The sequence below is a fragment of the Pleurodeles waltl genome, chromosome 12 (assembly GCF_031143425.1).
Source record: "Pleurodeles waltl isolate 20211129_DDA chromosome 12, aPleWal1.hap1.20221129, whole genome shotgun sequence".
NCBI lineage: Eukaryota > Metazoa > Chordata > Amphibia > Caudata > Salamandridae > Pleurodeles > Pleurodeles waltl.
In genome coordinates this window covers 22,055,898-22,082,745 of record NC_090451.1, presented here as the reverse complement: position 1 = coordinate 22,082,745, position 26,848 = coordinate 22,055,898, and the positions used below count along the sequence as shown (strand labels likewise).

At 53.6% G+C, this 26,848-nt stretch overlaps 1 protein-coding gene across 1 annotated transcript in view; it reads left to right on the top strand.

Annotated features, from left to right (window-relative positions):
• Positions 1 to 26,848, top strand: part of WDR18 (WD repeat domain 18) — a 159,866-nt gene that overhangs the window by 115,836 nt on the left and 17,182 nt on the right. The window contains exons 6-7 of the mRNA XM_069216405.1: positions 8,163 to 8,227; positions 13,066 to 13,190. Of these exons, the coding sequence (XP_069072506.1) occupies positions 8,163 to 8,227; positions 13,066 to 13,190 (190 nt within the window). The remainder of the gene's footprint in view (positions 1 to 8,162; positions 8,228 to 13,065; positions 13,191 to 26,848) is intronic.

Sequence of the window (26,848 nt, the reverse complement as noted above, 5' to 3'; positions counted from 1 at the left end):
GCTGGAATCTTGCAAGCCGAATCTGAGGACCCACCTGTTGGAGGCTGGCCCTCACTGCAGTGTGCAAAACCAAGCACACTATGCAGAGGGTTCAGGCAACCACACGTTGGTTTCCAGAGGTAAAAATCAGACTACCTAATGTTCATATTTTTTTAAGGTAGCTGGTGGAGCACGTAGGCTAATCCAGGAGTTGTGCTAAGTATTTGCTGTACTCACAAATCCAATCATGCAACAGGGGTGCCCTCACACCCAGGTACCTGCACCCTGCCCTCCGGGCTCAGAGGGCCTACCATAGGGGTGATTTACAGTGACCTAGTGCGGTGACCTGTAGTGAAAACGAGTGCATGCACCCACCTCACGCAGACTGTAATGCAGCGGTCTCCAAACGTTTTAATGACGCCCCCCCCTCCAGTTGAAAAATAAAAATGATTGGGCCCCCTTCAGAATTTTTCACAATTATTTTATAAAGGCAATGTTTAAATATGTCTAGACCTATTTAAACATTGCAGTTAAGTACTGTTACATTTTTTTAAATGCAATAACTGCTTTTGCTTTAAACAAAGGCCTGTTACCTGTATAATGCTTCTTTTGGCCAGTGTCTGTTGCCCCCCTGGGACCACTTGAGGCCCCCCTACGGGGGCCCGCCCCCCCAGTTTGAAGACCTTTGCTGTAATGGAAGGCCTACAGACCCATTTGCATGGGCTCCCTATGGGTGGCAGAATAACTGCTGCAGCCCATAGGGATCCCCTGGTACCTCAATGCCCTGGGTACCATATTCTAGGTACTTACATGGGGGGATATGAGTATGCCAAATGTGGGAAGAAAAAGGTACAGTTAACAATATTTACAGGAAAGACCAAAACCACTGGGGACCTGGTTAGCATGATCCCAGTGGACACAGTCAAACACACTGACAACATGCAGAGCATGGGGGTAACTATGCCAAGAAAGAGGGCACTTTCCTACACAGCACTACTAAACTGACATTGCTTTTTTTCCCTTTGGAGATATTACACACAAGATACACACAATTAACCATCAGAAAAAGCATAGTAATACACAGGGCCCTAGGGGAGGGGCAAACCATATACTAAAAAAAGTGTAACGTGAAAGTGGGACTCCAACCAAGGCAAGTGTGGCGGTTAGCTAGGGACTGGGGCCAGTTAGATAGAAACACCAGGGTTAAGTACATTAAGGGACCCCCATCAACCAGGAGTAAGTCAGTTATCCACCCAGTTGTTCCATAGGCTAACACAGAAAGCAGTGGGTGGAGTTTGAGGAATTCAGGAGCCTTCCCAACGGACCCTGAGGAAACCAGCAGGCAAGAGGATGAATGGAGAGTGCCCCCACCCGAGGATACCCAGAAGACAGGAGTACCTACACCAAGAACGTGGATGCAGAGGGAAGAAGGGACTCTCTGAAGACTGTGGATGCCTCTGATTGTCCAGCTGCTGCCACGACCCGTGGAACAGGCCAGTGGAACCCAGGGACAGATTCTGGACGTGGAGGACCTGCAAAGGAAGGGGACAGAATCTAGCACCCAAGGAGGTGCCCAGGTGGTGCAGGTGGCATTGCCCACCCTCCTGAAGATGAAGATCCTGCAAGTCGGTGGAAGAAGAGGGCCAGCTGTGGGGTCCAGAAGCTGCTGAAGGTCCTAGGAGTCACCCACGAGCTGTCCCTCGAAAGTTGCTGGTTTGCAAGAGGGTCAGTGATCAGCCAGGTCACCAACAAGCACTGGCAAGTGCTGAAAGGAGTTGCATAAGGATTTGCAAGGTTTTGGGGACCAGCATGGTCCAGGGGACTCTACCCAGGAGTGGGAGTCAGAGCTGGACCTCAGCACACAGGAAGGCCAAAAGAAGTCGATGGAGTCCCCAAGAGTGACCCACAGGTGCCGGACACATGGAGTCACAAGGAGACCTTAACAGTCCAGCAAGACAGAAGTACCACGTCGCAGGAGTTGCAGGACAGAATCTGATCTTCGGTTCGCAGAGTGCTGGGGACCTGGGCTTCTTGGGGCCTGAACAGTTGCGGTGCACAGGGGTGCCAGTCCAGTGGCAGAAGCAATGGCATACAGTCTCCCAACCTGGATAGAAGACAAGCAGGACCCAGAGGAGGCCACAGGCTCTCGCCACATGTAAAGTGGGATTTTCAGACGCCCAGTGAAAAAGGGTGCATGCACCTTTTCACGTAGACTGCAATGGCAGGCCAGCAGACACATTTTGCATGGGCTCCCTTGGGTGGCACAATACATGCTGCAGCCCATGGGGAACCCCTGATGCCCCAATGCCCTGAATACCCAAGTACAATATACCGCAGACTTAAATGGGGTCGCCAGTATGCCAATTGTGGGGTGTGCAAGTCCTACGCAACCAAGATTAGAGGGAGAGAGCACAATCACTAGGGTCGTGGTTAGCAGGATCCCAGTGAACACAGTCAGAGCACACTGACAGCAGGCAAAAAGTGGGTGTAACCATGCCAAAAAGAGGGTACTTTCCTACACCGAGGTTCAGGGTAGCCATTATGTAGTTGGACCACTTGTGTTGACCAGTGTCCATGACATACCCTAAGATGGCCTCCCCACACTTTGGGGGTCCGCCGCCGGCCTGGCTGGAACCGCCAGAATACCGCTGCGCGGTCAAAAGACCGCCGCGGGTATTCTGGGTTTCCCCCTGGGCTGGCGGGAGACCGCCAGAAGGCCGCCCGCCAGCCCAGCGGGAAACACCCTTCCATGAGGATGCCGGCTCCGAATGGAGCCGGCGGAGTGGCAGACACTGAAAATCTTTGTGGGGCCCTGTTACGGGGGCCCCTGCAGTGCCCAGGCCATTGGCATGGGCACTGCAGGGGCCCCACGACACCCCATACCGCCATTCTGTTCCTGGCGGCCAAAACTGCGCCGCCATGGAGGATTCCCCAGGGCAGCGGGAAACCGGTGGTACACCGCCGGTTTTCCGTTTCTGACCACGGCTGTACCGCCGCGGTCAGAATGCCCATGGGAGCACCGCCAGCCTGTTGGCGGTGCTCCCGCGGTCGTTGGCCCTGGCAGATTTTACCGCCAGGGTCAGAATGACCCCCTTAGTCTTTGATACATATGGCCCTAAATGTAGTGGTTAGGTTTGGCAGGCCTGCAGTCACAGTTTACATTGGCTCCTATGGGTGGCGTAATACCTGCAGCCCTTAGGGGACCCCTGGTGTACCAGTGCCCTGGGTACCTAGGTACCATATACTAGGGACTTATATGGGTTCACCAGTATGCCGATTGTGGGAGTGAAAAGTAACCCACAACTACATATTGGGGAAGAGAGCTGGTTAGCAGGATCCCAGTGAACTACAGTCCAAACACTGACATCAGGCAAAAAGTAGATGTAACTATGCCAGAAAGATGGGAAATTTTCTACAACGCATGTCAGGTGTTGAAGGGCTACTGGCACCAAGCAATGTCTGCAGTCCCACCCACTGCTCAACCACACCCCTGCAGCACCACCTCACAAGCAATGCATCTCAAGTGGAGACGGGCTACTGCCACTGAGCAGTGTCTGCAGTCCCAACCACTGCTCAACCACACCCCTGCAGCACCACCTCACAAGCAATACATCTCAAGTGGAGACGGGCTACTGCCACTGAGCAGTGTCTGCAGTCCCAAACACTGCTCAACCACACTCCTGCAGCACCACCTCACAAGCAATGCATCTCAAGTGGAGACGGGCTACTGCCACCGGGCAATGTCTTCAGTCCCAAACACTGCTCAACCACACTCCTGCAGTGCCACCTCACAAGCAATGCATCTCAAGTGGAGAGGGCTACTGCCACCGAGCAGTGTCTGCAGTCCCAACCACTGCTCCTGCAGCACCACCTCACAAGCAATGCATCTCAAGTGGAGACGGCTACTGCCACCGAGCAGTGTCTGCAGTCCCAAACACTAATCCTGCAGCACCACCTCACAAGCAATGCATCTCAAGTGGAGACAGGCTACTGCCACAAGCAACGGCCATAGTCTCAACCATGCTCCTACAGCGCCACCTTACAAGCAACACTGCAGCCGAGCAATGGCTGCGGTCCCAACCACACTTCTGCAACACAGTTGTGCTAGTGCTGCAACTCTGCTATTGGTCTGTACTGCAGCAACTGCAAGGTGTCGTGCTGGGGGCTTCAACACTGAATCTTTCTCAGTCCCTGTAGCCCCCTGACAATTTGAGACTCCCTATTTATGTAGTGGTGCAGCAGAAGCATAGTCAGGACTGCAGCCTTTGCTCGGTGCCAGTAGCCCTTCTTCACTCGAGACACGTTTTGTGCAGTGCCTGTGTTGCAGGAGTGTGGTTGGGACTGCAGCCTTTGCTCGGTACCAGTAGCCCTTCTTCACTCGAGATGCGTTTTGTGCAGTGCCTGTGTTGCCGGAGTGTGGTTGGGACTGCAGCCTATGCTCGGTGCCAGTAGCCCTTCTTCACCGGAGACACGTTTTGTGCAGTGCCTGTGTTGCAGGAGTGTGGTTGGGACTGCAGCCTTTGCTCGGTGCCGGTAGCCCTTCTTCACTGGAGACGCGTTTTGTGCAGTGCCTGTGTTGCAGGAGTGTGGTTGGGACTGCAGCCTTTGCTCGGTGCCAGTAGCCCTTCTTCATTCGAGATGCGTTTTGTGCAGTGCCTGTGTTGCCGGAGTGTGGTTGGGACTGCAGCCTTTGCTCGGTGCCAGTAGCCCTTCTTCACCGGAGATGCGTTTTGTGCAGTGCCTGTGTTGCAGGAGTGTAGTTGGGACTGCAGCCTTTGCTCGGTGCCGGTAGCCCTTCTTCACTGGAGACGCGTTTTGTGCAGTGCCTGTGTTGCAGGAGTGTGGTTGGGACTGCAGCCTTTGCTTGGTGCCAGTAGCCCTTCTTCACTGGAGACGCGTTTTGTGCAGTGCCTTTGTTGCTGGAGTGTGGTTGAGACTGCAGCCTTTGCTCGGTGCCAGTAGCCCTTCTTCACTCAAGACGCGTTTTGTGCAGTGCCTGTGTTGCAGGAGTGTGGTTGGGACTGCAGCCTTTGCTCGGTGCCGGTAGCCCTTCTTCACTCGAGATGCGTTTTGTGCAGTGCCTGTGTTGCAGGAGTGTGGTTGGGACTGCAGCCTTTGCTCGGTGCCGGTAGCCCTTCTTCACTGGAGACCCGTTTTGTGCAGTGCCTGTGTTGCAGGAGTGTGGTTGGGACTGCAGCCTTTGCTCGGTACCAGTAGCCCTTCTTCACTCGAGATGCGTTTTGTGCAGTGCCTGTGTTGCCGGAGTGTGGTTGGGACTGCAGCCTATGCTCGGTGCCAGTAGCCCTTCTTCACCGGAGACACGTTTTGTGCAGTGCCTGTGTTGCAGGAGTGTGGTTGGGACTGCAGCCTTTGCTCGGTGCCGGTAGCCCTTCTTCACTGGAGACGCGTTTTGTGCAGTGCCTGTGTTGCAGGAGTGTGGTTGGGACTGCAGCCTTTGCTCGGTGCCAGTAGCCCTTCTTCACTCGAGACGCGTTTTGTGCAGTGCCTTTGTTGCTGGAGTGTGGTTGGGACTGCCGCCTTTGCTCGGTGCCGGTAGCCCTTCTTCACTCGAGATGCGTTTTGTGCAGTGCCTTTTTTGCTGGAGTGTGGTTGAGACTGCAGCCTTTGCTCGGTGCCAGTAGCCCTTCTTCACTCGAGACGCGTTTTGTGCAGTGCCTGTGTTGCAGGAGTGTGGTTGGGACTGCAGCCTTTGCTCGGTGCCGGTAGCCCTTCTTCACTCGAGATGCGTTTTGTGCAGTGCCTGTGTTGCAGGAGTGTGGTTGGGACTGCAGCCTTTGCTCGGTGCCGGTAGCCCTTCTTCACTGGAGACCCGTTTTGTGCAGTGCCTGTGTTGCAGGAGTGTGGTTGGGACTGCAGCCTTTGCTCGGTACCAGTAGCCCTTCTTCACTCGAGATGCGTTTTGTGCAGTGCCTGTGTTGCCGGAGTGTGGTTGGGACTGCAGCCTATGCTCGGTGCCAGTAGCCCTTCTTCACCGGAGACACGTTTTGTGCAGTGCCTGTGTTGCAGGAGTGTGGTTGGGACTGCAGCCTTTGCTCGGTGCCGGTAGCCCTTCTTCACTGGAGACGCGTTTTGTGCAGTGCCTGTGTTGCAGGAGTGTGGTTGGGACTGCAGCCTTTGCTCGGTGCCAGTAGCCCTTCTTCACTCGAGACGCGTTTTGTGCAGTTCCTTTGTTGCTGGAGTGTGGTTGGGACTGCCGCCTTTGCTCGGTGCCGGTAGCCCTTCTTCACTCGAGATGCGTTTTGTGCAGTGCCTTTGTTGCTGGAGTGTGGTTGAGACTGCAGCCTTTGCTCGGTGCCAGTAGCCCTTCTTCACTCGAGACGCGTTTTGTGCAGTGCCTGTGTTGCAGGAGTGTGGTTGGGACTGCAGCCTTTGCTCGGTGCCGGTAGCCCTTCTTCACTCGAGATGCGTTTTGTGCAGTGCCTGTGTTGCAGGAGTGTGGTTGGGACTGCAGCCTTTGCTCGGTGCCGGTAGCCCTTCTTCACTGGAGACGCGTTTTGTGCAGTGCCTGTGTTGCCGGAGTGTGGTTGGGACTGCAGCCTCTGCTCGGTGCCGGTAGCCCTTCTTCACTCGAGACGCGTTTTGTGCAGTGCCTGTGTTGCAGGAGTGTGGTTGGGACTGCAGCCTTTGCTCGGAGCCGGTAGTCCTTCTTCACTCGAGACGCTTTGTTTGTGTAGTAGTGTTGCAGGAGTGTTACTGGGACTGTAGTTGTTGCTCTGTGCCAGTAGTCTGTCCATTTAAAACGTGTTGTTTGTGCAGCACTGTTGCAGTAGTGTTGTTGGGACTGCAGCCGTTGCTGGTGAGGGTGTTCTGCAGTAGCATTGGTTGAGAATTGGGCGGAATTGCAGCAGTTTAGGTACACTTCGCACTGATGCAGACGCTCCTGGGCCTGGCATCAGTGGCTCTGTGCCTGGAACTATTGCAGAGGCCTCTGACTGTTGTTCTTGGCAGAGGTGGGAAAACCTCACTTTAGCCCCTGTTTAAAAGATTCATGGCTGACACATGCTTCCTGGCAGCTTAAAGGCTTTACTGCACTTAACTTGGGATAGCGCTTGCAGATTTTTTTTTTTCTTATTTAAAATACATTCAGAATGAGAAGCTTAATTTAAAAATAACTGACACGCTGAGAGGTGCCTACACTTCCCTGAAGGGGTCACCTGTGGGCCTGCTCCCTTTCACTCTCTGGTAGCCATCCAGCCAGTTCCTTCCCCTTTTATGGTGGTCTTCGACTAGCTTCCCCCTCTGCTGGAGCTGGGCCCGCTGGCTCCCTGCCTCATCTGGTAGGGGCCCCTGCGAGCTCTCTGCTGCATTATGTAGGGGTGTCCCACTGCAGGTTCTCAGTGGGGCTTTGGTGGGGATGTCCTTGATTTGTCTTCTGTTTAGCAGGGTCCTCCAACAGGTTCCCACTGGAACATCAAGCTGGTTGTTCTCTCGGTTTGGTTGAAGGGAGGGTTCCCTGCTGTTGCTCCCCCTTCATTGAAAGGGGCACTATTAGTTTCGTCCCCTTGTGCATAGGGGTTTCCTCTCAACTACCACCCCGCTTTCCACAGGTTCTGCCTGTGGGCACCCTAAGTCAGTCACACAAGACCATTCTCTGCAATCCCTCCACAACACCGACCAACCTACCTCAACGAAAGAGTGAACTTCCACACGCAACCTCCGATCAACCGCAGTCCCCCGCATCCAACGCACCACCACAGGAGGCAGGTCCTTCTCCTACCTCGCCCCCAAAACCTGGAACTCCCTCCCCACCAACCTTCGCAATACCAAAGACCTCCTGCTCTTCGGAAAGAACCTCAAGACATGGTTGTTCGAACAGTGACCCTCCCTGCCCCCCACCCTTGATTTCCCCCCTCCCGCCCCCCCCCCCCCTATCCTCCCACCCACACCCCACCCCAGCACCTTGAGACCCTCACGGGTGAGTAGCACGCTCGATAATTTTTATTGATTGATTGATTGATCCACCCGCAGATGGGGGAGCCTACACTGTATTCTTCTACCCGGCTCCCTTTGATGGGACCCCCGCTGGGCTCCCTTCCTTCCTGAGAGGGTCCTCTGAGGACCTGGAGTGCTTTCAGGTGCTTTTCTTTGGTGACTGTCATGCCTGTATGAGCCAGGCTGTGGTCTTCTCTGAACTAACCTTGATATCCTCTTCTATCTTGCAGCCGGTGCAGCGGGACCGAGCCTTCCAGACTGAGAAGGAGAGCAGCAGGATGTTCAGAGGGCACAGGTAGGCTCTTGCATGATGGAAGGGGGGGCTGGCAATGTGCTTGGGGGTGTCCTGTCAGCTGCTCCTATTTGAAGAGTTGGAGTGCCCAACGGAGAGGGTAAACGCAGTACTGCATTTTGTGGTCACAAAAATAACACAACCTTGGCAAAGCCACTTGATTGCATTTTCCTCTCTTGAGTGGGCGTGTCAGTCAGTCGGTCAGTCTGACTGGTGAGGTTACAGGTGTAGGAAAGTACCTTCTTTTTGGCATGGTTACCTCCACTTTTTGCCTGTTGTCAATATGTTTTGACTGTGTTCACTGGGATCCTGCTAACCAAGACCCCAGTGACGGTGTGCTCTCTGGCATACTGGTGCACCCCTATAAGTCCCTAGTATATGGTTCCCAGGGCTTTGGGCCACCAGGGGTTCCCCATAGGCTGCAGCATGTATTTTGCCACCCATTGGAGCCCATGCAAAATGTGTCTGCATTCCTGCCATTCCAGCCTTCGTGAAAGAGTGCATGCACCCTTTCACTTCAGGTCACTGCACCAGGTCACTATAAGTCGCACCTATGGTAGGCCATTCCAGCCCATAGGGCCGAGTGCAGGCACCTGTGTGAGAGGGCCCCCCTGCATGAGCAGAGGTGCCCCCACAGATTCCAGTGCCATTTTCCTGGACAGCTCCTTCCAGTAACTGTAACATTTCCCCGGCTTTCCATCCTCTGACGGCGGCAAGTCTTCAGTCTGCACCAAGAAGGAATCTCCCTTGGAGTGAAGGAGTCAGTCCCCTGCATCCGCAGGCACCAGCTGTAACGATGACTGGCCACAAAGATCCTCTCTCCTGCAACTCTGCGTGGATCCTGCAGCACAGGTGGTGGTTCCCTTGGTCCCCTCTCCCAGTTCTCAGACTTTGGAGGTGGTGAGTCTTTGCCTCTCCTTGCAGGACAGTACCTCTGTGCACCACGACTCTGGCAGCTACCAAGGCTTGTTGGCACTTTTTCAGAGGGATCTTCAGGCACTGTGTAGCTCCAACCTCCAGCGCTCTTCCCTGCAGCGCATGGTCTGCCTGCTGCTCCAGTGACGTGGGACTCCTTTCCAGGTGTGCAGAGTGGGCCTCACTGCAACTCCTGTGCCTGCTCCATGTGAGTTGCCTCTGGGGGCTGCATCCACGGCTTCTTGCTCCCCTGACTGCTGGGGGGTGCCTGGGACTCCCCACCATGGGTTGAGTCCCCTCGGACTTTCCTGGTCCCCGGCAGCTCTGCAGATCTTCATCAACTCTTCCCTTTGTCAAGGCTTGTTGGTGGTCTTTCCACACCACTGATGGACTGCAGCCCTTCCGACGTGGGACACTGACTGCATCACTCATGGAGCTCTTCCTCTGCTCCCGTGTTGCAAAACTGACTCCTGGTCTTCACTGTTGATCTGGTCCTGCATCTCCCGAAGGGTGAGTAGTGACTTCTGCCCCAACCGGACACTCCAACTGGATCTGGACTTGGTCCCCTTCATTTGCAGGTCCTCTTTTGTCTGGATCTACCATCGGTTTCTTCCAGTCTTGGTTGGGTCTTGCACAGTCCTTTCCAAAGTTTCTCTGTGGGTTTGGGAAAACCAGTTTCTTACCTCTCCTCTCCTGGTTGCTGCGGGGCACTCTGGTATTTAACTTTTGGGGTTCTTAGCTCCTCCTGCTGTCATCTACTGATTCCACTTCGCTGGGTAGGGGGCCCCTCATTCGCATTCCATTTTTTAAGTATGTGGTTTGGGCTCCCCCTATGGTCATTATTGTCTATTGCTGTTTCACTGTTTTCTGTTACCTCCTATGATTATTCCTGACAATTAAGGTGTGTATAATAGTGTTTACTCACCTGCTAGTAGAGTATTGCCTGTCTAGTATTTTAGTATTTGTGTCACTATAATAAAGTACCTTTATTTTTGTTTCACTGTGTGGTTCTCTCGTGTGTAAGTGCTGTGTGACTACAGTGGTATTGCATGAGCTTTGCATGTCTCCTAGATAAGCCTTGGCTGCTCATCCACAGCTACCGCTAGAGAGCCTGGCTTCTAGACACTGTCTACACTTCACTGATAAGCAATACCTGGACCTGGTGTAAGATGATAACACTATAGGTGTCCACCACACACCAGGCCAGCTTCCTACAACAGGTACAGAAAGCACAAAATAGTTTGCTTTCTTTACCTTCAAGATGGCTACCACACTGTGTTCAAACATTCTTTGTGTCATCACGTGCGTTGGGCTGGTGATGCAGCGCACGTTTTATCATGCAATGTGGCTGCCATCTTGAAAGTATATAAAACAATATTTTCTTCATTCTCTAAACTTGAGGAGCTCTGGGCACCACTCATGGGGTGGTGATGGTCAGGGGAGTGGTCACTCCCCTTTCCTTTGTTTAGTTTCGCACCAGAGCAGGGACTGGTGGGTTCCCTGGACTGGTGCAAACAGGATTATACAAGGAGGGCACCAAAGGTGCCCCTCAAAGCAAGCCGGTGGATTAGGGAGGCTAAACCTCCCAAGCCATGTCACACCTCTCCCTCAGGAAACCCTTGTTCTGTCTTCCTGGGCTTGAGCTGTTAAAGCAGCAGGGGGCAGAAACCCGTCTGAGGGGTGGCAGCAGCTTGGGCTGCCTGGAAAACCCCAGAAGACTAGTATGAGCAATGCTAAGGGTCCTTTAAGGAGCCCCCAGAGTGCATGGAATCATACAGCCAATACTGGCAGCAGTATTAGGGAATGATTCCAACATGTTTGATACCAAACATGCCTAGGTTCGGAGTTACCATTATGTAGCTGGACACAGGTATGACCTGTGTCCAGTACACGGGTAAAATGGCTTCTCCGCACTTACAAAGTCCAGTGTAATGGAGCTGGAGTTTGTAGGGACACCTCTGCTCATGCAGGGGTGCTCTCACACACAGGTACCTGCACCCTGCCCTCTGGGGCTAGGAGGGCCTGCCCTAAGGGTGTCTTACAATGACCTGGTGCAGTGACCTGAAGTGAAAGGGTGCATGCACCTGTTTCACGCTGACTGCAATGGCAGTCCTGTAGACATATTTTACATGGGCCCACATGGGTGGTATAATACATGCTGCAGCCCAGGGGGGAACCCCTGGTGCCACAATGCCCTTCGTACCTAGGTACCATATACCAGGGACTTATATGGGGGCACCAGTATGGCAATCATGGGGTGTGCAAAGTCCTACATAACCAAGTTTAGCTGGAGAGTGTACAGTAACTGGGGTCTTGGTTAGAAGGATCCCAGTGAACACAGTCAAAGCACACTGACCGCAGGCAAAAAGTGAGGGTAGCCATGCCAAAAATAGGGTACTTTCCTACACTCCCAGCCCAACTTTTCTATTTTCAAAATACATTTTGCATTTTATGGTTGTGGGTTTTATATTTATTGTACTGGAGCATAGTTATCACGTGTTTCGCTCTAGCAGATCAGCCAATGAGCTTTTTCAACACAGTCACAAAATTCACTGTTGCAATTAAAATTGGAGTAATGTGGTCTGGAAATTTGTCATATGTCACCTGTCAACATCTTTTTGACTGTGTGGTTAGAAAGACTTTGCTGGGTGGCATTCAGAGCAAAACATGCCACCTATGAAGATGCACCATGTGTAAATACAGTCTATAGCTATTTGAAATTTGAGAATTTATTTTGAAAATGCAAAATTGCAATTGTATTGGAATACCCTTCATCGCAGTGCCCACTGGTGCGAGCACATGGAGGTAGGTGCAGAACTTCACAGATCTTGGTGCCACAGAAGATAGTGAGGTCGGGCAAACTTCTTTGAAAACCCTTGTTTTGGAATAACTTTAATTGTACGGCAGTTTTTCACGATATCTTTTGCCGCCCTTCTTTAGATGGCAAAGTGTGTTGGGATATGGTTGCTAATCTGTTTTGACGTTTCAGCGAAGATCCTTAAGGGAAGAAAAAGTTATTTATGATCCTAGTTGTTGGTATCTTTGCTGAATTTCTAGATAACCCACCGTCCTCCCTGGCTAATGTTGATTTTTGATAAAGTGTAGTCCTTTCTCTATTCTGTGAGCCAATCCAAAACAAATCTGAGGCAGTGGGGCACCAAACGCAACGAGGCGTGCTGGTCTGTGAAGCAGCTGGGCCCTCGCAGAAGCAGTCTGTGTTTTCAGCCTCACGTCTTTGTTGCCTATCTGGTTGCATTTCGTTCTGCAGGTTTTCTTAGGTGGCAAGTTTGGGGTTTGTGCTGCAATGTTGTTGTAAGTTCTGTTCTTCTGAATTGTTTCAGATTTGTGGTTGTGTAGGCCTACGTTTATAAATGCCATATTGTCATCATTTGAAAAGGGAGTTTAAGTGATGATTTTTCTGGGGCCGCACACGTAGGTGAGTATATTGGAACAAGAGTGAGTTAATTGAAGATCCCAGCATGTTCATCTGGGACTACAAGTAAGTTTGCTCTCTGCGGTCGGCTGCCCCAGACATCCCATCAGTCTGAAGGAAAGGATCTGAGGTTGGAACTGCCACGATGAGTACAGGGCACCCATAAGAGTGACCTGCAATACGCCTGCTTCTGTATTTTACTTCAGTGGTCGAATATTTCCCAGCTAGTGAGTTTCTTCTCTTGTTTTCTACCATGTTTGTAGCGCTTTTCGAGGCACTAAGCTGCTGACTGGTACTATATGTGTTGGGCATGAACTGGGAGAAGGTTGTTGAGGACGAGACCAGCTTACAAAATCTCTCTCCCCTTGGATCTCTGACCAGTCCTAGTTTTTCCTTTTGTATACATCTGTTCTCCTGCTGTGTTCTGCCTGCACTTTAAATCCACCCGGGTCGCGTGTTTTGCTCACCACCTATGGTCATTTTCTCTTCCTAGGAACCAGGTGACGTGCCTGTCCGTGTCCATGGATGGTCAGCTGCTACTGTCCGGGTCTCACGATGAGACAGTCCGGCTGTGGGACATCCAGAGCAAGCAGTGTCTCCGGACTGTGGCGCACAAAGGTGAATGGGGAGGTTACAGGGGTTTCAGATGTCTGTTTGTGTAGCGCCTTGCCAGAGCACAGGACATTTCTAGGGGGATTGGGGTGCAAGGAGCTGTGTATCAGCATAGTAAAGGGTGTTCTGCTAAACCAAACACAGAGATCTAACCTCGCTTGCAGTTGTAGCACCAGGAGCTAGTACATAACTTCACGTAAACCTTGTATCTGCCTTACACCCGCCACTAACCCTTGCTGCCGTAGTCAGGGCAGGTTCGTGGTGCCTTTGCCATTTCTAGGAGCACCACTGTCAGTGTTGTGCTACTTCTATAGACTGCTTTGTCTACGGGAACAGCTTGACTACAATCTTGGTCCTAACGGGCAGAGTTCTGGAGGGCTGGCTCTGGTGTTCTGCTTGTTCAGCAGATCTGGGGCTGGATGAGGAACTAGGTTAATCTTATGCTCGCTCTGGGAGCTTTGATCCATACAGTTCCTGGAGGATCTGCATCTTCACATCCTGGCTGAGTGATAACTTTCTTTCTGGCCCTGCCCCTTTCGTCGCTGGAGGGCAGGCTTTCACTTCCCTCATTCTCTCTCTTGAGGGGTGGGCTCCTTTACCCCTTCCTGAGAGTTGCTTGGTTTTCGCCTTTGTCCGTCTCCGAAGATATTGTCAGTTTATTGATTCTGTACTTGGACTCGAGCCCAGAGCACCGCCTACTCAGCCGCAGACATCTCCCGCTTTTTTGTAGAGAGGGTGTGTTCTCTCTGGTGCTCGCATAATTTTTGTGCTTCATTCTCTGGAAGAAACTTGTCTGCAGCAGTTCAGGGGTCCCATGCTAATGATCAGGGATAACTCAGTTGTCAGAGGCATAGGAGAGCAACAACTGCAGAAGTGTCCTATGTGTAGCTAAAGCCTGTCCCCCTTGGGTGACCCCTCAGCTGATGGTCACCCTGAGGCATTATCTGGGGGTAGACGTAATCGTCCCACTTGTAGATGCACAGACAGTCCTTGGAGGCCTGGGGTAGCACTCCCTAGCAGTGGTGCTGCCCTCTCTCTGCCGGAGGCGATCCCTAATATGTAGAGTTCTCAGTTTAGCCTCTGAAGTGGGAGCCAAGTGTCATGCAGCCTTAATATTCTGTTTCTCCTCCTTGCCATGCACAGGGCTACTGATGTTTGTGGATATTGTGTCAAAGATAGCATCGCTGGCAGACAGGGTTCCGCACAGTTCAGAGAAGTCCTAGGCCTCCTGATTGGCCTGTTAGTCGGATGCAAAGATGTTACCTGGGGTAGCAGTGGACTTAGACTCGCAGTCTCAATTGCTTCCTTCCGTGAACAAGCTCTGACCCAGCAGGCGAAAAATGCCCTTTCCGGGGCGTCTGCGGACCAGAGTCCTAGGAGAGCAGTCTCTGTGCGTCTCCTGTGCAGGCTGGAGCTGGCAGAGTGCCGTCTCACTGCGCTAACAAGAGAACTGAGTCTCTTCCTTTGGAGCGCACAAAATGGGCAGGGCTCACAGCTCCCTTGTGAGAATGGAGGTGCTCTTGGGCAGGTGGGGGTGTTTGCAGCTCCCTTGCAAAGGTTGGTGGGCATCACAACTACATTGGTGAGGGACTCGCTGGTCGCTTGGGGAAGTGGAGAGGGTCACTGCTCCCTTGGGAGGTGGAGAGGGTCACTGCTCCCTTGGGGAGGTGGAGAGGGTCACTGCTCCCTTGGGGAGGTGGAGAGGGTCACTGCTCCCTTGGGAGGTGGAGAGGGTCACTGCTCCCTTGGGAGGTGGAGAGGGTCACTGCTCCCTTGGGAGGTGGAGAGGGTCACTGCTCCCTTGGGAGGTGGAGAGGGTCACTGCTCCCTTGGGAGGTGGAGAGGGTCACTGCTCCCTTGGGAGGTGGAGAGGGTCACTGCTCCCTTGGGAGGTGGAGAGGGTCACTGCTCCCTTGGGGAGGTGGAGAGGGTCACTGCTCCCTTGGGGAGGTGGAGAGGGTCACTGCTCCCTTGGGAGGTGGAGAGGGTCACTGCTCCCTTGGGAGGTGGAGAGGGTCACTGCTCCCTTGGGAGGTGGAGAGGGTCACTGCTCCCTTGGGAGGTGGAGGGCTCACTGCTCCCTTGGGGAGGTGGAGAGGGTCACTGCTCCCTTGGGAGGTGGAGAGGGTCACTGCTCCCTTGGGGAGGTGGAGAGGGTCACTGCTCCCTTGGGAGGTGGAGAGGGTCACTGCTCCCTTGGGAGGTGGAGAGGGTCACTGCTCCCTTGGGAAGTGGAGAGGGTCACTGCTCCCTTGGGAGGTGGAGAGGGTCACTGCTCCCTTGGGAGGTGGAGAGGGTCACTGCTCCCTTGGGAGGTGGAGAGGGTCACTGCTCCCTTGGGAGGTGGAGAGGGTCACTGCTCCCTTGGGAGGTGGAGAGGGTCACTGCTCCCTTGGGGAGGTGGAGAGGGTCACTGCTCCCTTGGGGAGGTGGAGAGGGTCACTGCTCCCTTGGGAGGTGGAGAGGGTCACTGCTCCCTTGGGAGGTGGAGAGGGTCACTGCTCCCTTGGGAGGTGGAGAGGGTCACTGCTCCCTTGGGAGGTGGAGAGGGTCACTGCTCCCTTGGGAGGTGGAGGGCTCACTGCTCCCTTGGGGAGGTGGAGAGGGTCACTGCTCCCTTGGGGAGGTGGAGAGGGTCACTGCTCCCTTGGGGAGGTGGAGAGGGTCACTGCTCCCTTGGGGAGGTGGAGAGGGTCACTGCTCCCTTGGGAGGTGGAGAGGGTCACTGCTCCCTTGGGAGGTGGAGGGCTCACTGCTCCCTTGGGAGGTGGAGAGGGTCACTGCTCCCTTGAGAGGTGGAGAGGGTCACTGCTCCCTTGGGAGGTGGAGAGGGTCACTGCTCCCTTGGGAGGTGGAGAGGGTCACTGCTCCCTTGGGAGGTGGAGAGGGTCACTGCTCCCTTGGGAGGTGGAGAGGGTCACTGCTCCCTTGGGAGGTGGAGAGGGTCACTGCTCCCTTGGGAGGTGGAGAGGGTCACTGCTCCCTTGGGGAGGTGGAGAGGGTCACTGCTCCCTTGGGGAGGTGGAGAGGGTCACTGCTCCCTTGGGGAGGTGGAGAGGGTCACTGCTCCCTTGGGGAGGTGGAGAGGGTCACTGCTCCCTTGGGGAGGTGGAGAGGGTCACTGCTCCCTTGGGGAGGTGGAGAGGGTCACTGCTCCCTTGGGGAGGTGGAGAGGGTCACTGCTCCCTTGGGAGGTGGAGGGCTCACTGCTATCCTGGAGAGGTGGAGGGGCTCACTGCTTCCTTGGGGAGGTGGAGCGGTCACTGCCCCCTTGAGGAGGGGTTTACTGCTCCCTTGGGTTCACTCCTCTCTTGAGGCGGTGGAGGGGTCACTGTTCCCTTGGGGCAATGGAGAGATGTTTACTGCTCCCTTGGGGAGGTGATTGGGCTCACTGCTATCCTGGAGAGGTCACTGCCCCCTTAGGGAGGGGTCCACTGCTCCCTTGCCGTGGAGGGGTCACTGCTCCCTTGGGCAGTTGGGAGGGGAGAGGGTGTCACCACTCCCTTGCGGAGGTGTGGAGGGATGCACTGCGCCCTTGGGGAGGTGGAGGGCTCACTGCTCCCTTGGAAAGGTAGGGGGGGGTCACTGCTCCCTTGGCGAGGTGGGGTCACTGCTCCCTTGGCGAGGTGGGGTCACTGCTCCCTTGGCGAGGGGGGGGTCACTGCTCCCTTGGCGAGGGGGGGGTCACTGCTCCCTTGGCGAGGGAGGGGTCACTGCTCCCTTGGCGAGGGGGGGGGGGGGTCACTGCTCCCTTGGGAAAGTGGGAGGGGTCACTGCTCCCTTGGGAAAGTGGGAGGGTTCACTGCTCCCTTGGGAAAGTGGGAGGGTTCACTGCTCCCTTGGGAAAGTGGGAGGGTTCACTGCTCAAGTGGGAGGGTTCACTGCTCCCTTGGGAAAGTGGGAGGGTTCACTGCTCCCTTGGGAAAGTGGGAGGGTTCACTGCTCCCTTGGGAAAGTGGGAGGGTTCACTGCTCCCTTGGGAAAGTGGGAGGGTTCACTGCTCCCTTGGGAAAGTTGGGAGGGTTCACTGCTCCCTTGGGAAAGTGGAGAGGGTTCACTGCTCCCTTGGGAAAGTGGAAAGGGTCACTGCTCCCTTGGGGAGGTGGAAAGGGTCACTGCTCCCTTGGGGAGGTGGAGAGGCTTGTGGCTGCCTTGAGAAGGCAGAGGGGGCTAGTGACTCTCATGGGCGGGTGGGGGTGTCCAACAGCTCCCTTCTAAAGCAAGCCAGTGTGACTGGAGACATGGATGCACTCCATAGATCCCTGGAAAGTCTTACTACATGTCCCAATAGGTCAATCCCCTCGCGAGTCTATCAATTACCCTGTGGCTGAGTGTGGGGTAAGGAGCTCTAGGGCTGTGCCTGTCAGAGCCTAGCCACATGCCCACCACAGCAATGTAATTAATGCTCTAATTAACTGCAGCCCCTAAGTGCACGGCTGTCACTCCGGAGTCCCAGCTTCTGATGAATGGTCCCACTGCTGCAGAGGGCCTGGGAGGAAAGCCACACAGCTGAACACAACATGCATGCTCTGCTTCTGCAGCTTGATGCCAGCACTGCCTGCTGCACAGAGTACAATGACTACTCGGCCCTGTACCACTTCCCACACCGTGCACAATGACTACTTGGCCCTGTACCGCTTCCCACACCGTGCACAATGACTACTCGGCCCTGTACCACTTCCCACGCCGTGCACAATGACTAATCGGCCCTGTACCGCTTCCCACACCGTGCACAATGACTACACAGCCCAGTAGCGCTTCCCACGCCTTGCACAATGACTACTCTGCCCAGTAGCGCTTCCGACGCCGTGCACAATGACTACTCGGCCCTGTACCGCTTCCCACACCGTGCACAATGACTACTCGGCCCTGTACCGCTTCCCACGCTGTGCACAATGACTACTCGGCCCTGTACCGCTTCCCACGCTGTGCACAATGACTACTCGCCCCTGTACCGCTTCCCACACCGTGCACAATGACTACTCGCCCCTGTACCGCTTCCCACACCATGCACAATGACTACTCGGCCCTGTACTGCTTCCCACACCGTGCACAATGACTACACGGCCCTGTACCGCTTCCCACGCCGTGCACAATGACTACACAGCCCGGTTGCGCTTCCCACACCGTGCACAATGACTACTCGGCCCTGTACCACTTCCCACGCCGTGCACAATGACTACTCGGCCCTGTACCGCTTCCCACGCCGTGCACAATGACTACACAGCCTGGTTGCGCTTCCCACGCTGTGCACAATGACTACTCGGCCCTGTACTGCTTTCCACGCTGTGCACAATGACTACTCGGCCCTGTACTGCTTCCCACGCCGTGCACAATGACTACTCGGCCCTGTACCGCTTCCCACGCCGTGCACAATGACTACTCGGCCCTGTACCGCTTCCCACGCTGTGCCCAATGACTACTCAGCCCTGTACCGCTTCCCACGCCGTGCACTAGACTACACAGCCTGGTAACGCTTCCCACACCGAGTGTAATGCCTACACAAAGACTACGCAGCCCAGTAGCACCTACCACACAGAGCACTCCCACGCCAAGCGTAATATCTACACAATGACTACACTGCCCAGAACCACCGAGAACAGCCTCTACATGCCGAGTACCACCTCCCACACTGAGCATGATTACACAGCCCATTATCCCGTACCACACCCAGCACAATGAGTGTAGTGCCCTGTTGATCGCTCTACCACAGCTGCCACTGCATGCTCTGAACTGCACCCTATCTCAGCACAGAGCCTGTGTGCCTGGGTGGTCTCATCCTGCTTGCACAATCAGACCAGGAAGCACCATTAACACTGTAGGTACGTCACTCTTTTTGGCATGGTTACCCACGCTTTTTGCCTGTTTATCAGCGTGTTTAGACTGTTTTCACTGGGAACCTGCTAACCAGGACTCCAGTGATTGTGCTCTCTCCTCTACATTTGGTTGCTCTGGTATCCTTTACACCCCACAATGGGCATACTCCTTTAAGTCCATACTCTATGGTACTTGGGTACCCAGGCCATTGGTACACCAGCGGTCCCCCATGGGCTGCAGCATGTATTATGCCACCCATGGGAGCCCATGCAAAATGTGTCTGCAGGCCTGCTGTTGCAGCCTGTGTGGAAATGTGTGTGCACCATTTTACTGCCGGACACTGCACCAGATCATTGTAAGTCACCCCTTTGGTTGGCCCTTCTAGCCCAGAGGGCATGGTGCAAATTCTTGTATGTGAGGGCACCCCTCACTTCCAATGCACTGGACTTGGTAAGTGCGAGGAAGCCATTTTACCTGTGTATTGGCCACAGGTCACTCACTACCTGTAGTCAAACTTCATAATGGTAACTCCAAACCTATGCATGTTTGGTTTCAAACATGTCAGGATCATACCCCAGTACTAATGCCAGTATTGGTGGCATGATTACATGCACTCTGGGGGTTCCTTAGAGGACCCCCCAGTATTGATCCTACCAGCGTTCCAGGGTTTGCAAGCCACCCATGCTGCTGCAGCCCCTCAGACAGGTTTCTGCCCTCCGGCTGCTTGACCAGCTCAGGCAGGGGATGGCAGAACAAAGGATTTTCTCTGGGAGAGGGAGGCAGCACCCTCTTCCTTGGAAATATGTGTTACAAGTTTGGGGAGGGGTAGCCTCCCCACACCACCGGCTTGCTCTGAAGGGCACATTGGGTGCCCTCCTGCATAATCCTGTTTGCACCAGTCCAGCGACCCCCGGTCCCTGCTCTGGTGCAAAACTTCACTAAGGAAAGGGGAGTGGCCACACCCCTGTCAATCACCACCCCAGGGGTGGTGCCCAGAGCTCCTGCAGGTGGCCACTTGATTCTGCCATCTTGGAAACAAGATGTGCAGAGGCCCCTGGGTGCATCTTGGTTGGTCAGGACAGGTGACTGACGTCAATGACCTCCTCTGATATGTGGTCATCCTGCAGAGTGACCAAACCCCCTGTTAGGGCTATTTTGGGGCTCCCTTGCGGGTAGGTCCCCAGATTCGGCATGCAACAACCTCTTCTGCTTCTGGCTACCTGAAGTGCTGCTGGACTTCACAGTAGCCAAACAAGACTGCAACACCAAGACGTCCTCGCCATGCAACATTGTTTCTCCGGCTCCTTCCAGCAATTGCAACATTTCCTCGGCTGTGCATCCTCTGGGGTCGGCCAGACTTCAGCTTCACCAAATAAGCAAGAAGGAATCTCCCTTGCAGTGAAGGAGTCACTCCCCTGCATCCACAGGCATCTACAGCAACGACGTCCGGCTGCTGGGCTCTGCTCTCCTCTGGAACTGTATGGATCCTCCAACACAGGTGGGGGTTCTGAGTGGTCCTCTTGGTCCTTTCTGCCTTCTGTCCTACTTTGGGGATGGTGAGCCCTTTCCTTTCCTTGCAGGACAGTACCCCAGTGCACAGCGGCTCTTGCAGCAACCAAGGCTTGTTGTCTCCTGCTCCAAGGGATCTTTAGGCTCCAAGTAGCCCCAGCATCTCATCCTTGCAAGGACAGTCTCTCCTCTGCTGCTCCAGCGACGTGGGACTCTTCTCCATGTGTGCTCACTGGGTGGGCCTCACTGCAACTTACTGTGTCTGTTACCCATGGCTTGCCTGTGGGAGTTGCAACTGCTTCTGATGGCTCTTCTGTCTGCTGAGGGTCAGCCCGTACTCCCATCCAAGGGTTGAGTCCCCTGGACCTTGCTAGTCCTCTTTGTGTCTGCAAATCCCCTTCTGCCCAGATTTGCATTTACCAAGGCTTGCTGGTGGTCCTCCTAACCACTGCCCATCTGCAACCCAGCCACCGGCATGGGAAATATTCTGCACAGCTCCAAGGACCTCTCTGCAGCTCCTGGGCTCCACAGCTGATCTTTCTCTTCCCTCTATGACCTGGACCTTCATTTACAGAAGCCAGAAGGGTAGGTAGTGGCTCCTGCCCCAACTGGACATTCCCGTGTGGACTGGACTCTGTCCTCTTCTTTTGCAGGTCCTCTTTATCCTGAATCCACCGTTGGGTTCCCCTGGACTGTTCCTGATCTTGAAATCTTCGTTTTCTAAGTCCCCTTGTTAGTCTTTCGGAAGACCAGATAACCTCTGTTCTGCTGGTCGCTGGAGGTCATCTAGGTACTCACCTCTTGGGATCCTGAGTTCTCCCAGTTCAACTAGGCCACATCCTTGGGTGGGGGACCTAACTTTGCATTCTACTATTTTAGTATATGATTTTGCTCCCTCTGTAGGGCCCAAGCTATTTTCTGCTATTTCTTGCCAATGATTGTTTTTTCTCTATGCTAATTCCCAATACTTACTGTGTATATATAGTGCGTACTTACCTCCAGTTGGGAGACTGCCTATGAGTAATTTAGTGCAGTGTTACTGCTATAAAGTAACTTTTATTTGTGCAACACTCTGTGGTTCCTTTCATGTGAGGTAAGTTATTGTGTGACTACTGTGGTACTGCAAGTGCTTTACACTCCTAGATAAGTCTTATCTGCTCACCACAGCTACCACTAGAGAGCCCTGGCTTTCTAGACACTGTCTCGCTAACTAAGAGGTTGCCTGGACCTGGTATAAAGTGCAAACACATAGGTGTCCACCACACACCAGGGCAGCTTTCTACAGACACCACCCCCAATCCCCACCCACCCTGAACAGACGTAAGTGAGGTGTATTAACTACTTGCAGTCATGCCACTTGATGTTAAAAGTCCAACACGTTTAAGCTGTTGAAGAGCATGCATCCACCTGCTCCAATTGTGCCACTCTACACAGCATTCGTACACCTTTGAGTGCTGGCACTCGCACACCTTCACCTACTGCTAGCTCTCGTACATCTTCATTGACTGCTTGCGCTTGTGCACCTTCATTGACTGCTGGCGCTTGTGCACCTTCATTGACTGCTGGCGCTTGTGCACCTTCATTGACTGCTGGCGCTTGTGCACCTTCATTGACTGCTGGCGCTTGTGCACCTTCATTGACTGCTGGCGCTTGTGCACCTTCATTGACTGTTGGCGCTTGTGCACCTTCATTGACTGCTGGCGCTTGTGCACCTTCATTGACTGCTGGCACTTGTGCACCTTCATTGACTGCTGGCACTTGTGCACCTTCATTGACTGCTGGCACTTGTGCACCTTCATTGACTGCTGGCACTTGTGCACCTTCATTGACTGCTGGCACTTGTGCACCTTCATTGACTGCTGGCACTTGTGCACCTTCATTGACTGCTGGCACTTGTGCACCTTCATTGACTGCTGGCACTTGTGCACCTTCATTGACTGCTGGCACTTGTGCACCTTCATTGACTGCTGGCACTTGTGCACCTTCATTGACTGCTGGCACTTGTGCACCTTCACCTAGCGCTGGCACAACTTCATCTACCGCTGGTGCTCGTACCCCTTCATCTACCGCTGGTGCTCGTACCACTTCATCTACCGCTGGTGCTCGTACCCCTTCATCTACCGCTGGTGCTCGTACCCCTTCATCTACCGCTGGTGCTCGTACCCCTTCATCTACCGCTGGCGCTTGTACCCCTTCATCTACCGCTGGCGCTTGTACCCCTTCATCTACCGCTGGCGCTTGTACCCCTTCATCTACCGCTGGCGCTTGTACCCCTTCATCTACCGCTGGTGCTCGTACACCTTCATCTACCGCTGGTGCTCGTACACCTTCATCTACCGCTGGTGCTCGTACACCTTCATCTACCGCTGGTGCTCGTACACCTTCATCTACCGCTGGTGCTCGTACACCTTCATCTACCGCTGGTGCTCGTACACCTTCATCTACCGCTGGTGCTCGTACACCTTCATCTACCGCTGGTGCTCGTACACCTTCATCTGCCGCTGGTGCTCGTACACCTTCATCTACCGCTGGTGCTCGTACACCTTCATCTGCCGCTGGTGCTCGTACACCTTCATCTGCCGCTGGTGCTCGTACACCTTCATCTGCCGCTGGTGCTCGTACACCTTCATCTGCCGCTGGTGCTCGCACACCTTCATCTGCCGCTGGTGCTCGCACACCTTCATCTGCCGCTGGTGCTCGCACACCTTCATCTGCCGCTGGTGCTCGCACACCTTCATCTGCCGCTGGTGCTCGCACACCTTCATCTGCCGCTGGTGCTCGCACACCTTCATCTGCCGCTGGTGCTCGCACACCTTCATCTGCCGCTGGCGCTCGCACACCTTCATCTGCCACGAGTGCTTGTGCACCTTCATCTACCGCTGGTGCTCATACACCTTCATCTAGCTCTGGCACACCTTCATCTACCGCTGGTGCTCATACACCTTCATCTAGCTCTGGCACACCTTCATCTACCGCAAAGCAAGATGGCTGAAGTCTGGAACACTGTGGAGGAGCTCTGGGCACCACCCCTGGGGTGGTGATGGACAGGGGAGTGGTCACTTCCCTTTCCTTTATCCAGTTTCATGCCAGATCAGGGGACAAGGGGTCACTGAACCGGTGGAGACTGGCTTGAGCAAGGAGGGCACCATCTGTGCCCTTCAAGGCATTTCCAGAGGCTACCCCTCCCCAGCCTGTAGCACCTATTTCCAAAGGGAGAGGGTGTAACACCCTCTCTCAGAGGAAATGCTTTGTTCTATCTTTCTGGGACTGGGCTGCCCAGACCCCAGGAGGGCAGAACCCTGTCTGTGAGGTGGCAGCAGCTGTAGCTGCAGTGCAAGCCTCAGAGAGCTGGTTTGGCAGTACTGGGGGGCCATAGTGGAGCCCCCAGGATGCATGGGATTGGCTCCCCAATACCAGATTTGGAATGGGGGGACAATTCCATCATCTTAGACATGTTATATGGCCATATTCAGAGTTACCATTGTGAAGCTGTGTAATGGTGTCCCCGCACTCAAAGTCCCGGTAAATGGCCCTGAACTATGTGGGGGCACCTTGGCTAGTGCCAGGGTGCCCTCACACTAAGTAACTTTGCACCCAAACTTCAGCAAGTGAAGGTTAGACATACTGTATTGGTGACTTATAAGTTAAGTGCAGTGAAAATGGCTGTGAAATAACGTGGACGTTATTTCACGCAGGCTGCAGTGGCAGGCCTGTGTAAGGGTTTGTCTGACTCCCTATGGGTGGCAAAAGTAATGCTGCAGCCCATAGGGATCTCTCAATGCCCTGGGTACCATATACTAGGGACTAATAAGGGGAGGGTCCAGTGTGCCAACTGAAATTGGTAAATTACGTCACTAGCCTACAGTGACAAATGTAAAAGCAGAAAGAGCATAAGCACTGAGGTTCTGGTTAGCAGAGCCTCAGTGAGACAGACAAGCACTATACACAACTCACATGTTAGGCCATAAACTGTGAGCACAGGGGTCCTGACCTGCAGGATCCCAGTGAGACAGGCAAAAACATACTGACATACATGTGAAAAATGGGGGTAACATGCCAAGGAAGATAGTACTTTCCTACACACAGGTTTAGCATGTGGGATACAATGTGCATAATCAACAAGTATTGACTTATAATAAATGAGACATTTAACAAGCGTTGGTTATTGGACACTCGATACTCAAGGAGCTAATGAATATACCCAACACCTTCATCTACCGCTGGCGCTCGTACACCTTCATCTACCGCTGGCGCTCGTACACCTTCATCTACCGCTGGCGCTCGTACACCTTCATCTACCGCTGGCGCTCGTACACCTTCATCTACCGCTGGCGCTCGTACACCTTCATCTACCGCTGGCGGATGTTCAGACATAAACACCAATCCAGTGTCTGCTCCTTTCAGCACTCTGTCACCAATCTCTCTGCACACGAGCTTCGTACACATGCACCACCGGAGTCGATCCTCAAACGTCAGTAGGTGGCGTAGGAAGTAGAACTATGTAGAAGGTATTCGGTAGTACATAAGTGGCTTAGGGCTTGTCCCTTCTGGACCTCGGAAGGCTTCTCTACTGTCTGAGTTGTTTGGTACTACTTTTGTTTGGTTCTGCACACTTTGGATCTTGCTTCGTGTTCATATAAAGAAAGCGTACCTAGTCACCTTTCAGTGTGTTAACTTAGGCTCTGTGCTGTCCAGCATCCATGACTGACCTGCTGAGAGGACAGATCTTCTAAGGTCTGGAGGGTTGAAGACTTGGTCCTGTTTTTATTCACTTCTTACTAGATAATGGTCTGTAGGCCATCAGTTCCCTCAGTGAGGACCGCTTCCTTCAGAGGCACAGTTCGTCTGGGAGAGAAGACCGCAGGACACTTTGGTTGGTCCCATTGTAGACCCAAGATCTCCTGAGTCTTTTAGAACTCTGTGTCCTGCCTCAGTTCTTCTGTACTCTCTTCACCTTTCAGCCTCTCACCATCTTTGCAACCTATCCTGATGTAGGAAACTGACTTGGTGACGGAATGGAGCACAGACCCACTGAACGCCCGGGGCTTCCAACCATCTCCTTGTTTGGAAAACCAACCATCTTCCCCTATAGAAACCATGTGTTCTCAAAGCACAGACTCTGGAAGTGAAGCACCTGTTCCCTGCACGATCATTTAAATCCCTAGTCTGTCTTCACTGTTTGCACTGCACAGTCATTTTGAGCCCTAGTCTGTCTTCACTGTTTGCACTGCACAGTCATTTTCAGCCCTAGTCTGTCTTCACTGTTTGCACTGCAGTCATTTTCAGCCCTAGTCTGTCTTCACTATTTACACTGCACAGTCATTTTCAGCCTTAGTCTGTGTTCACTGTTTGCACTGCACAGTAATTATCTGCCCTAGTCTGTCTTCACTGTTTGCACTGCACAGTAATTATCTGCCCTAGTCTGTCTTCACTGTTTGCACTGCACAGTAATTGTCAGCCCTAGTCTGTCTTCACTGTTTGCACTGCACAGTAATTTTCAGCCCTAGTCTGTCTTCACTGTTTGCACTGCACAGTAATTGTCAGCCCTAGTCGGTCTTCACTGTTTGCACTGCACAGTTATTTTCAGCTCTAGTCCGTATTCACTATTTGCACTGCACAGTTATATTCAGCCCTAGTCTGTATTCACTATTTACACTGCACAGTTATATTCAGCCCTAGTCTGTCTTCACTGTTTGCACTGCACAGTTATATTCAGCCCTAGTCTGTCTTCACTGTTTGCACTGCACAGTTACATTCAGCCCTAGTCTGTCTTCACTGTTTGCATTGCACAGTTATATTCAGCCCTAGTCTGTATTCACTGTTTGCACTGCACGGTGATCACCTTGCCCAGTCTTTCTTTACTGTTTGCCCTGTGGGGTCATTCCCACCCTCACTCTCTCTACTGTTTGCCCTGTGTGGTCATTCCCACCCTCACTCTCTTTACTGTTTGCCTTGTGTGGTCATTCCCACCCTCACTCTCTCTACTGTTTGCCCTGTATGGTCATTCCCACCCTCACTCTCTCTCTACTGTTTGCCCTGTATGGTCATTCCCACCCTCACTCACTTTACTGTTTGCCCTGCATGGTGATTTCCAGCTCAAGTCTTTCTTCCCCTTGTACAGTGCATGGCCATCTCTATTCCCAGTCTGTCTGCCCTGTTTATCCTGCGGGGCCACCTCCAGTGTTTGCCGTGCACAGTCCCCTCCGGCCCCCAGTGTTTGCTGTGCACGGTCGCGCCCCGGCCCCCAGTGTTTGCTGTGCACGGTCGCCCTCCGGTGTTTGCTGTGCACGGTGGCCCCCGGCCTCCAGTGTTTGCCTTGCACGGTCGCCCTCCAGTGT